At 51.2% G+C, this 12,995-nt stretch overlaps 1 protein-coding gene across 1 annotated transcript in view; it reads right to left on the bottom strand.

Moving 5' to 3' along the window:
- Nucleotides 1-12,995, bottom strand: part of LOC127916632 (dystrophin-like) — a 351,583-nt gene that overhangs the window by 202,618 nt on the left and 135,970 nt on the right. The window contains exons 9-10 of the mRNA XM_052498942.1: nucleotides 4,949-5,083; nucleotides 3,167-3,370 (exon numbers count right to left, since the gene is read on the bottom strand). Of these exons, the coding sequence (XP_052354902.1) occupies nucleotides 3,167-3,370; nucleotides 4,949-5,083 (339 nt within the window). The remainder of the gene's footprint in view (nucleotides 1-3,166; nucleotides 3,371-4,948; nucleotides 5,084-12,995) is intronic.

Raw genomic sequence — 12,995 nt, 5'->3', positions numbered from 1 at the left:
TTTTTAGATTTTTTTTTAACCAAATTAATTAAAAATGAAAAGCTGAAATGCCTTGAGTCAACAAGTATTCAACCCCTTTGTTATAACAAGCTGAAATAAGTTCAGGAGTAAAAAAATGTGCTTAACAAGTCACATAATAAGTTGCATGGACTCTGTGTGCAATAACAGTGTTTAACATGATGTTTGAATGACTACCTCATCTCTGTGCCCCACACATACAATTATCTGTAAGTTCCCTCAGTCAAGCAGTGAATTTCAAACATTGATTCAACCACAAATACCAGGGAGGTTTTCCAATGCCTCACAAAGAAGGGCACCTATTGGTAGATGGGTAAACATAAACAAGCTGACATTGAATATCTCTTTAAGCAGGTGAAGTCATTAATTACACTTTGGATGGTGTATCAATACACCCAGTCACTACAAAGATACAGGAGTCATTCCTAACTCAGTTGCCGGAGAGGAAGGAAACCGCTCAGGGATAGTTACTCCACAATACTAACCTAATTGACTGAGGGGAAAAGAAGAAGCCTGTACAAAATAATAATGTCTACAAAACATGTATCCTGTTTGCAACAAAGCACTAAATTAATACTGCAAAAGAATTGCAAAACAATTAACTTTTTGTCCTGAATAAAACGTGTTATGTCTCGGCAAATCCAATACAACACATTACTGAGTACCACTCTCCATATTTTCAGGCATAGTGGTGGCTGCATCATGTTATGGGTATGCTTGTCATCATTAACAACTGGGTAGTTTTTCAGGATAAAAAAGAAACAGAATGGAGCTAAGCACAGCCAAAATCCTTAGAGGAAAACGTGGTTCAGTCTGAGTTCCACCAGACACTGGGAGATGAATTCACCTTTTAGCAGGACTATAACCTAAAACACAAGTCCACATCTACACTGGAGCTGCTGACCAGGAACACAGTGAATGTTCCTGAGTGGCCGAGTTAGAGTTAAGACCCAAATCTATTTTAAAACATTCACTTTGTCATTGAGATTTGTTATTTTATTTAATCCATTGTGAATTCAGGCTGAAACACAACAAAATGTGGAATAAGTCAAGGGGTCTGAATAATTTCTGAAGGCCCTGTAGCTACGTCCCCTCTATGGTGTCCCTAGTGTTCATCGCTCTTAAAAACACACAATGTAACAAAGCATGATAAAGATTGACAAAGCATGATAAAGTATGATGAAGTATGATAAAGTATGATGAAGTATGATAAGTATGATGAAGAATGATAAGTATGATAGGCATGATAGAATGATAAAGCATGATAAAGTATGATGAAGTATGATACGATTGATAAAGAATGATAAAGAATGATAAGTATGATAAGAATGATAAGTATGATAAATAATGATAAGGTATGATAAGTATGATGAGTATGATAGGCATGATAGAATGATAAAGTATGATAAGTATGATAAGGTAGGATAGGCATGATAAAGAATGATAAAGTATGATAAAGAATGATAAAGTATGATAGGTATGATAAAGTCTGATAAGAATGATGCAGGATAAAGAATAACAATAATGCAGGTATATATCCCCTCTGGGGTGTCCCTACCTCGTGTGTTATATGGTATATATCCCCTCGGGGGTGTCCCTACCTCGTGTGTTATATGGTATATATCCCCTCGGGGGTGTCCCTACCTCGTGTGTTATATGGTATATATCCCCTCGGGGGTGTCCCTACCTCGTGTGTTATATGGTATATATCCCCTCGGGGGTGTCCCTACCTCGTGTGTTATATGGTATATATCCCCTCTGGGGTGTCCCTACCTCGTGTGTTATATGGTATATATCCCCTCTGGGGTGTCCCTACCTCGTGTGTTATATGGTATATATCCCCTCTGGGGTGTCCCTACCTCGTGTGTTATATGGTATATATCCCCTCGGGGGTGTCCCTACCGCGTGTGTTATATGGTATATATCCCCTCTGGGGTGTCCCTACCTCGTGTGTTATATGGTATATATCCCCTCTGGGGTGTCCCTACCTCGTGTGTTATATGGTATATATCCCCTCTGGGGTGTCCCTACCTCGTGTGTTATATGGTATATATCCCCTCTGGGGTGTCCCTACCTCGTGTGTTATATGGTATATATCACCTGGGGGGGTGTCCCTACCTCGTGTGTTATATGGTATATATCCCCTCTGGGGTGTCCCTACCTCGTGTGTTATATGGTATATATCCCCTCGGGGTGTCCCTACCACGTGTGTTATATGGTATATATCCCCTCTGGGGTGTCCCTACCTCGTGTGTTATATGGTATATATCCCCTCTGGGGTGTCCCTACCTCGTGTGTTATATGGTATATATCCCCTCTGGGGTGTCCCTACCTCGTGTGTTATATGGTATATATCCCCTCGGGGGTGTCCCTACCTCGTGTGTTATATGGTATATATCCCCTCTGGGGTGTCCCTACCTCGTGTGTTATATGGTATATATCCCCTCTGGGGTGTCCCTACCTCGTGTGTTATATGGTATATATCCCCTCTGGGGTGTCCCTACCTCGTGTGTTATATGGTATATATCCCCTCGGGGGTGTCCCTACCTCGTGTGTTATATGGTATATATCCCCTCGGGGGTGTCCCTACCTCGTGTGTTATATGGTATATATCCCCTCTGGGGTGTCCCTACCTCGTGTGTTATATGGTATATATCCCCTCTGGGGTGTCCCTACCTCGGGTGTTATATGGTATATATCCCCTCTGGGGTGTCCCTACCTCGTGTGTTATATGGTATATATCCCCTCGGGGGTGTCCCTACCTCGTGTGTTATATGGTATATATCCCCTCTGGGGTGTCCCTACCTCGTGTGTTATATGGTATATATCCCCTCGGGGGTGTCCCTACCTCGTGTGTTATATGGTATATATCCCCTCTGGGGTGTCCCTACCTCGTGTGTTACATGGTATATATCCCCTCTGGGGTGTCCCTACCTCGTGTGTTATATGGTATATATCCCCTCGGGGTGTCCCTACCTCGTGTGTTATATGGTATATATCCCCTCTGGGGTGTCCCTACCTCGTGTGTTATATGGTATATATCCCCTCGGGGGTGTCCCTACCTCGTGTGTTATATGGTATATATCCCCTCGGGGGTGTCCCTACCGCGTGTGTTATATGGTATATATCACCTCGGGGGTGTCCCTACCTCGTGTGTGTGGAACTGCTCCTTGACCTCCTCTACGTGAGAGGAGATGGGGGGCTGGGCCTGCAGGCCATCCTCTGCAGACAGCAGCCAGGTCAGGACCTCCTCCAGGATGCTCTGGTAGTCTTCCAGCTGGGTGGCCCCAGGGGCCAGGGGGCTCAGGCCCCGCTCCAGGTCATCCTGACTGCCCCCACGCAGCAGCTGGGTCTGGGATGGGGAGGAGGAGACGAGGGGAGATGGAAAAGGAGAGAGAGGGGATGGGGAGGGGGAGAGAGAGAGGGGAGAGGGGAGATGGAAAAGGAGAGAGAGGGGAGGGGGAGGGGGAGAGAGAGAGGGGAGATGGAGGGGAGACGAAAAAGGAGTGAGAGGGGAGGGGAGAGGAGGGGGGGGGAGGGAGGGAGGGAGGGAGGGAGGGAGGGAGGGAGGGAGGGAGGGAGGGAGGGAGGGAGGGAGGGAGGGAGGGAGGGAGGGAGGGAGAAGGGGGGGAGGGAGAGAGAGAGAGGGTTAGGAGAGGGAGATGAGGAAGTGGACTGAAGAGCGTGGTTAGACTCACCACTGACAATAAACAAATTGCTCTCTTGGAAATGGAGACTCGTTCCCAACTACATTAACATGGCTTCCTCTCCTAGGGAGTCTCAACAGTCTGAAGACTCCCTGCCTTGAAGGGAAGGGAGTGTGATGAGGAATGAAGTCTGTGGTGCCAAAACACATTAGAGGTGTGAAGCACAGAAACACAGACACCCCCGCATACACACACACACACGCACCCTCACACACACCCTCACACACGCACGCACGCACACACGCACCCTCACACACACACACACACACGCACCCTCACACACACCCTCACACACACACGCACGCACGCACACACGCACCCTCACACACACGCACACGCACCCTCACACACACACACACACGCACCCTCACACACACACACGCACGCACGCACACACGCACCCTCACACACACACACACACACACACACACACACACACACACACATCACACACACACACACACACACACACACACACACACACACACACACACACACACACACACACACACACACACACACACACACACACACACACACACACACACACACACACACACACACACATGCTGCACAGACAGGGGCAAACAAAAGGCAACACTCTATCCAAAAGCATAATTACAACATACACACACACAAACACACAGACAGAAACACACATTGACTCATGGTGACAAAGCCAAACACACAGGAGCATTAGTCAGCAGCACAAACAGAGCGTCTGGTGTGTTGTGTTGTGGTGCTGCTAGCCAAGCGGTGCCGTTGCCATGCCGTTCAGAAGCTCCACATGCTCTGTAGACACAGACATACTCTGAGATTTGTGTCAGTCACTGGTACACCTGGAGAACCCAGATAACTGTTCATTTAGCCTGGGGGCAGGCCGAGCTGAGCCTGGTCGAGCCAGAGACACAGGGCGCGTTCCAGGTTGTCTTTATTGTAGTCGTGTTGCACAGATCATCAAATCTCACAATGCCCAGAGAAGTATTCAACTGCAATGAAGACTACCTGCTACGTAGCCACAGGCTCAGCCTCAGCTCTGTTCAGCCATGGATGGACACCCAGGAGGAGAGGAGAGGAGAGGAGAGGAGAGGAGAGGAGAGGAGAGGAGAGGAGAGGAGAGGAGAGGAGAGGAGAGGAGAGGAGAGGAGAGGAGAGGAGAGGAGAGGAGAGGGCTACAGCTGTGAGACTAGAGACTGGGTAGGTAGTTAGCAGTAGACACAGACCTGCTCAGTAAAGCGTCTCCTCTTTTGTTCAGGTGACTTGACATATGCAGCTTGACTGTAGGCATAGCTTTTATAGTGAGGTTTAGGAGAGGTGGAGGGGGTACGAACCCGCCCCTGAGACACACTCACTGTGATCTGAGAGAGAGAGAGACAGAGAGACAGAGAGAGAGTGAGAGAAAGACAAAGAGAGAGACAAAGAGGGAGAGACAAAGAGAGAGAGGGAGAGAGAAAGACAAAGAGAGAGAGAGAGAGAGAACAACAAAGAGGGAGAGGGAGAGAGGGAGAGACAAAGAGAGAGAGGGCGAGAGGGAAAGACAAAGAGAGAGACAAAGAGAGAGAGGGAGAGAGAGAGGGAGAGACAAAGAGAGAGACATAGAGAGAGAGGGAGAGACATAGAGAGAGAGGGAGAGACAAAGAGAGAGAGGGAGAGAGAGAAAGAGAGAGGGAGAGACAAAGAGAGAGAGGGAGAGAGAGAAAGACAAAGCTAGAGACAAAGTGAGAAGGAGAGAGGGAGAGAGAGAGTGAGAGAGGGAGAGGGGGAGAGAGAGAGTGAGAGAGGGAGAGAGAGAGAGGGGAGAGAGAGACAAAGAGAGAGACAAAAAGAGAGAGAGAGATTGAGAGGGGGAGAGCGAGAGAGAGAGAGAGAGAGAGAGAGAGAGAGAGAGAGACAAAGAGAGAGAGAAAGAGAGAGAGAGAGATTGAGAGGGGGAGAGCGAGAGAGAGAGAGAGAGAGAGAGAGAGAGAGAGAGAGAGAGAGAGAGAGAGAGGGAGAGAGAGAGAGAGAGAGAGAGGGGGAGAGAGAGAGAGGGACAAAGAGAGAGAGAGAGTGAGAGAGGGAGAAAGACAGGAAGGAAGAGAAGAAGAGAAAACAAGAAGAGGGAGGGAGGGGAAAAGGAGAGAGAAAATTATACAGAGGAAGGGTGAAGGACAGGAAAAGAGGGGAGGAGTCAGAGGGAGGAGAAGAGAGGGAGAGGGAAGAAGGACAAGAAGAGAGAGGGAGGAGAGGAGAGGGAGAGGGAGAAGGACAGGACAAGAGAGGAGGAGTCAGAGAGGAGAGGAGAGGGAGAAGGACAGGACAAGAGAGGAGGAGTCAGAGAGGAGAAGAGAGGGAGAGGGAGAAGGACAAGAAGAGAGAGGGAGGAGAGGAGAGGGAGAGGGAGAAGGACAGGACAGGAGAGGAGGAGTCAGAGGGAGGAGAGGAGAGGGAGAAGGACAGGACAACAAGAGGAGGAGTCAGAGGGAGGAGAGGAGAAGAGAGGGAGAGGGAGAAGGACAAGAAGAGAGAGGGAGGAGAGGAGAGAGAGAGGGAGAAGGACAGGACAAGAGACGAGGAGTCAGAGGGAGGAGAGGGAGAGGGAGAAGGGAGGATGGGATCGAGGGTAGGAGTGAGAGAAAAAGACAGAGGACAGACACAAAGGCATATGTGGTTGGATGGGTGAAAGGGTGAGAGTGAGTGGAGGAGAGAGATTAGAGGAGAGAGAGTGGAGGAGAATGATTAGAGAGGAGAGAGTGGAGGAGAGAGTGGAGGAGAGAGATTAGAGAGGAGAGAGTGGAGGAGAGAGAGTGGAGAGATTGGAGGAGAGAGATTTGAGGAGAGAGAGTGGAGGAGAGGAGAGATTGGAGGAGAGAGTGGAGGAGAGAGAGTGGAGAGATTGGAGGAGAGATTGGGGGAGAGAGTGGAGGAGAGACAGTGGAGAGATTGGAGGAGAGAGAGTAGAGGACAGAGAGTGGAGGAGAGAGAGTAGAGGAGAGAGTGGAGGAGAGAGCATGGAGGAGAGAGTGGAGAGGAGAGAGTGGAGGAGAGAGTGGAGATGGAGAGAGAGTGGAGGAGAGAGTGGAGAGAGAGAGTGGAGGAGAGAGCATGGAGTGGAGAGAGTGGAGGAGAGAGTGGAGGAGAGAGTGGAGAAGAGAGAGTGGAGGAGAGAGAGTGGAGAAGAGAGAGTGGAGAGAGAGAGATTGGAGGAGAAAATGAAAGAGATGTGAAAGGAAGGTCAAGAGTGTCAGGGCAACAGAGACAGTTTAGAAAATACATGTAGAGTAGATCAGCAACACATAAACACAGAGAGAACAGCATCCATTATACTGGACTAACCCCTAAAGACAGAGAGAACAGCATCCATTATACTGGACTAACCCCTAAAGACAAGAGCAGCATCCATTATACTGGACTAACCCATAAAGACAGAGAGAGCAGCATCCATTATACTGGACTAACCCCTAAAGACAGAGAGAGCAGCATCCATTATACTGGACTAACCCCTAAAGACAGAGAGAGCAGCATCCATTATACTGGACTAACCCCTAAAGACAAGAGAGAGCAGCATCCATTATACTGGACTAACCCCTAAAGACAGAGAGAGCAGCATCCATTATACTGGACTAACCCCTAAAGACAGAGAGAGCAGCATCCATTATACTGGACTAACCCCTAAAGACAGAGAGAGCAGCATCCATTATACTGGACTAACCCCTAAAGACAGAGAGAGCAGCATCCATTATACTGGACTAACCCCTAAAGACAGAGAGAGCAGCATCCATTATACTGGACTAACCCCTAAAGACAGAGAGAGCAGCATCCATTATACTGGATTAACCCCTAAAGACAGAGAGAGCAGCATCCATTATACTGGACTAACCCTAAAGACAGAGCAGCATCCATTATACTGGACTAACCCTAAAGACAGAGAGCAGCATCCATTATACTGGACTAACCCCTAAAGACAGAGAGAGCAGCATCCATTATACTGGATTAACCCCTAAAGACAGAGAGAGCAGCATCCATTATACTGGACTAACCCCTAAAGACACAGAGAGCAGAATCCATTATACTGGATTAACCCCTAAAGACAGAGAGAGCAGCATCCATTATACTGGACTAACCCCTAAAGACAGAGAGAGCAGCATCCATTATACTGGACTAACCCCTAAAGACACAGAGAGCAGCATCCATTATACTGGACTAACCCCTAAAGACAGAGAGAGCAGCATCCATTATACTGGACTAACCCTCCCCTAAAGACTGTAACTCCCCAGTCTGAACAACAGAGTCCGGATCAGAATCAGCATCCATTCACATCTCAACAATACACTGTGAGCCAGGCTGGATGACAGCTCTGGGCCCTTTTTCTGCTGATCTAGGATCAGGTCCCCCTTGTCGAGATGATTGTATTCGTTATGACCTAAAACTGATCCCATATCAGCCAGCATTCCTACTCTGAGAAGCTTGATACATACGGACCCTGTCTTCCCCAACTGAACATCCTAAACCCAGCCCAATGCCCTGAGCTACAGCTGAATATATTAAACTATGTAAACTCATCCAGACCATTCAGCCTGGGAAATGAACCGTCTCCCTGTCTGCTGTCTGTCTGTCTCCCTGTCTGTCTGCATCAGAGTGGGAGAGATAGACCTGTCTGCTAAAGTCTGTCTGTCTCCCTGTCTGTCTGCATCAGAGTGGGAGAGATAGTCCTGTCTGTCTGCATCAGAGTGGGAGAGATAGTCCTGTCTGTCTGCATCAGAGTGGGAGAGGTAGTCCTGTCTGCTGTCTGTCTGTCTCCCTGTCTAAAGCATCAGAGTGGGAGCAGATAGTCCTGTCTGTCTGCATCAGAGTGGGAGAGATAGTCTTGTCTGTCTGCCTAAAGACAGTGGGAGAGATAGTCCTGTCTGTTTGCATCAAAGACAGGGGTTATATCCTTCCTGTTTGGCCCCCCTAAAGGTGTCCTCGGATGGGGCCCAGTGTCTCCTGACCCCTCCTGTCTCAGCCTCCATTATATTTATGCTGCAGTAGTTTATGTGTAACCCCTAGGGGCTGGGGTCAGTCCATTATATCTGGAGTACTTCTCCTGTCTTATCCGGTGTCCTGTGTGAATTTAAGTATGCTCTCTCTAAGACAGAGAGAGCAGCTCTCTTTCTTTCTCTCTCTCGGAGGACCTGAGCCCTAGGACCATGCCTCAGGACTACCTGACATGATATCAGCTGATGTACGACTAGGGCCATATAAATACATTTGATTTGATTTTGATTTGATGACTCCTTGCTGTCCCCAGTCCACCTGGCCGTGCTGCTGCTCCACTTTCAACTGTTCTGCCTGTGATTATTATTATTTGACCCTGCTGGTCATTTATGAACATTTGAACATCTTGGCCATGTTCTGTTATAATCTCCACCCGGCACAGCCAGAAGAGGACTGGCCACCCCACATAGCCTGGTTCCTCTCTAGGTTTCTTCCTAGGTTCTGGCCTTTCTAGGGAGTTTTTCCTAGCCATCGTGCTTCTACACCTGCATTGCTTGCTGTTTGGGGTTTTAGGCTGGGTTTCTGTACAGCTCTTTGAGATATCAGCTGGTGTACGAAGGGCTATATAAATACATTTGATTTGATTTGATTTGATCAGCGTGGGAGAGATAGTCCTGGCAGTTGGTGTAAATGATGATAAATGAAGTGAAGGATAATGACGTCTTCCAGACAGCTAGACTCATTTCCCTCTCTCTCATCTCTCTCTTTCTCTCATTCTCTTTCTCTCACTCTCTGCTCTTTCTTCCTCTTTGTCTCTCTCTCTCTTCTTCTGCTCTCTCAGACATTCGCGCTCTCTTTCCCTCTCGGTCTCTTTCTCTCTCCCCCTTTCCACCTCTCCCTCCTCTCCTTCTCTCTCTCTCTCTCTCCCCCTAGTCCTTCTCTCTCTCTCCCCTCTCCTTCTCTCTCTCTCTCTCTCTCTCCCCTGTCTCCATTTCTCTCTCTGTCTCTCTCTCCCCCTCTCCTTCTCTCTCTCTTTCTCTCTCTCTGTCTCATCTCCCCCTCTCCTTCTCTGTCTCTTTCTCTCTCCCCTCTGTCTCTCTCTCTCTCTCTCCTCTCTCTCTCATCTCTCTCTCCCTATCCCTCTCCCTCTCTCTCTCTTTCTCTCTCCCCCTCCCCGTCTCTCTCCCCTCCCACTCTCTCTCATTCACTCTATCGTAGTCTCTCTCTCCCTCTCTCTCTCCCTGTCTGTCTGCTCAGAGTCTCCCTATCCCTCTCTCTCTCTCTTTCTCTCTCCCCCTCCCCGTCTCTCTCCCCTCCCTCTCTCTCTCATTCACTCTATCGTCTCTCTCTCTCTGCATCACATATCCATCAGTCATTATCACAATTTATAGTCCCACATCAATAGAATAGTGACTCAGAAAGATAGCAATTAAAGGAGTTAAGATAACATTTATCATTAAATGTTTTGCTCACTGGGTATATTTCCACTACAGCTACACTACTGAAAGACCTTGACTATAACAGCTGAACCTGTGTGAACTGGGATGGAGGGTGTTGGATAACAACACTATACCAGGGATATGAGATGACAGCAGTGACATCACAGACAGATGGATTATGTCCCAAATGGGACCCTATTAGTGCACTGTTTTTAGACCAGAGGCCTTGGGAGGCCCAAGACCCTTCACTCCAGAGTCCCTGGGAGGCCCAAGACCCTTCACTCCAGAGGCCCTGGGAGGCCCAAGACCCTTCACTCCAGAGGCCCTGGGAGGCCCAAGACCCTTCACTCCAGAGTCCCTGGGAGGCCCAAGACCCTTCAGCTCCAGAGTCCCTGGGAGGCCCAAGACCCTTCATCCAGAGTTTTGGGAGGCCCAAGACCCTTCACTCCAGAGTCCCTGGGAGGCCCAAGACCCTTCACTCCAGAGTCCCTGGGAGGCCCAAGACCCCTTCACTCCAGAGGCCCTGGGAGGCCCAAGACCCTTCACTACAGAGTCCCTGGGAGGCCCAAGACCCTTCATTCCAGAGTCCCTGGGAGGCCCAAGACCGTGCTTCACACCAGAGGCCCTGGGAGGCCCAAGTTTCTTCAGCTCCAGATATCAGCTGGGAGGCCCAAGACCCTTATCCAAGTACCTTTGATTTGAAGACCCTTCATCAGAGTCCCTGGGAGGATAGTCCCTTCACTCCAGAGTAAATGGGAGGCCCAAGACCCTTCCAGACCCTGGGAGGCCCAAGACCCTTCTCTCAGTCCCTGGGAGGCCCAAGACCCTTCACTCCAGAGTCCCTGGGAGGCCTCTTTGACCCTTCACTTCCTTCTGCCCTGGGAGACCCAAGACCCTTCCCTCCAGAGTCCCTGGGAGGCCCAAGACCCTTCACCTCCCCCCTGGGAGGCCCAAGACCCTTCACTCCAGAGGCCCTGGGAGGCCCAAGACCCTTCACTCCAGAGTCCCTGGGAGGCCCAAGACCTTCTCTCCAGAGTCCCTGGGAGGCCCAAGACCCTTCACTCCAGAGTCCCTGGGAGGCCCAAGACCCTTCACTCCAGATGCCCTGGGAGGCCCAAGACCCTTCTCTCCAGAGTCCCTGGGAGGCCCAAGACCCTTCACTCCAGAGTCCCTGGGAGGCCCAAGACCCTTCCCTCCAGAGTCCCTGGGAGGCCCAAGACCCTTCACTCCAGAGTCCCTGGGAGGCCCAAGACCCTCTCACTCCAGATGCCCTGGGAGGCCCCCTCCCCTTCTCTCCAGAGTCCCTGGGAGGCCCAAGACCCTTCACTCCAGAGTCCCTGGGAGGCCCATACCCATCAGTCATTATCACAATGGGAGGCCCATAGAATAGTGACTCCAGATGCAATTAAAGGAGGTTAAGATACCATTTATCATTAAAGTTTGGGAGGCCCAAGACCCTTCACTCCAGAGTCCCTGGGAGGCCCAAGACCCTTCAGCTGAACCAGAGTCCCTGGGAGGCCCAAGACCCTTCACTCCAGGGTCCCTGGGAGGCCCAAGACCCTTCACTCCATTATGTCCCTGGGAGGCCCAAGACCCTTCACTCCAGAGGCCCTGGGAGGCCCAAGACCCTTCACTCCAGAGTCCCTGGGAGGCCCAAGACCCTTCACTCCAGAGGCCCTGGGAGGCCCAAGACCCTTCACTCCAGAGGCCCTGGGAGGCCCAAGACCCTTCACTCCAGAGGCCCTGGGAGGCCCAAGACCCTTCACTCCAGAGTCCCTGGGAGGCCCAAGACCCTTCACTCCAGAGTCCCTGGGAGGCCCAAGACCCTTCACTCCAGAGGTCCCTGGGAGGCCCAAGACCCTTCACTCCAGAGGCCCTGGGAGGCCCAAGACCCTTCACTCCAGAGTCCCTGGGAGGCCCAAGACCCTTCACTCCAGAGTCCCTGGGAGGCCCAAGACCCTTCACTCCAGATGCCCTGGGAGGCCCAAGACCCTTCACTCCAGAGTCCCTGGGAGGCCCAAGACCCTTCACTCCAGAGTCCCTGGGAGGCCCAAGACCCTTCACTCCAGAGGCCCTGGGAGGCCCAAGACCCTTCACTCCAGAGTCCCTGGGAGGCCCAAGACCCTTCACTCCAGAGTCCCTGGGAGGCCCAAGACCCTTCACTCCAGAGTCCCTGGGAGGCCCAAGACCCTTCACTCCAGAGTCCCTGGGAGGCCCAAGACCCTTCACTCCAGAGTCCCTGGGAGGCCCAAGACCCTTCACTCCAGAGTCCCTGGGAGGCCCAAGACCCTTCACTCCAGAGCCCTGGGAGGCCCAAGACCCTTCACTCCAGAGTCCCTGGGAGGCCCAAGACCCTTCACTCCAGAGTCACTGGGAGGCCCAAGACCCTTCACTCCAGAGTCCCTGGGAGGCCCAAGACCCTTCACTCCAGAGTCCCTGGGAGGCCCAAGACCCTTCACTCCAGAGTCCCTGGGAGGCCCAAGACCCTTCACTCCAGAGTCCCTGGGAGGCCCAAGACCCTTCACTCCAGATGTCCCTGGGAGGCCCAAGACCCTTCACTCCAGAGTCCCTGGGAGGCCCAAGACCCTTCACTCCAGAGTCCCTGGGAGGCCCAAGACCCTTCACTCCAGAGTCCCTGGGAGGCCCAAGACCATTCACTCCAGAGTCCCTGGGAGGCCCAAGACCCTTCACTCCAGAGTCCCTGGGAGGCCCAAGACCCTTCACTCCAGAGTCCCTGGGAGGCCCAAGACCCTTCACTCCAGAGTCACTGGGAGGCCCAAGACCCTTCACTCCAGAGTCCCTGGGAGGCCCAAGACCCTTCACTCCAGAGTCCCTGGGAGGCCCAAGACCCTTCACTCCAGAGTCCCTGGGAGGC

The sequence above is a fragment of the Oncorhynchus keta genome, chromosome 37, assembly GCF_023373465.1.
Source record: "Oncorhynchus keta strain PuntledgeMale-10-30-2019 chromosome 37, Oket_V2, whole genome shotgun sequence".
NCBI lineage: Eukaryota > Metazoa > Chordata > Actinopteri > Salmoniformes > Salmonidae > Oncorhynchus > Oncorhynchus keta.
The sequence above is the reverse complement of the archived record's forward strand: the minus strand, read 5'-3'. Positions and strand labels throughout refer to the sequence as shown.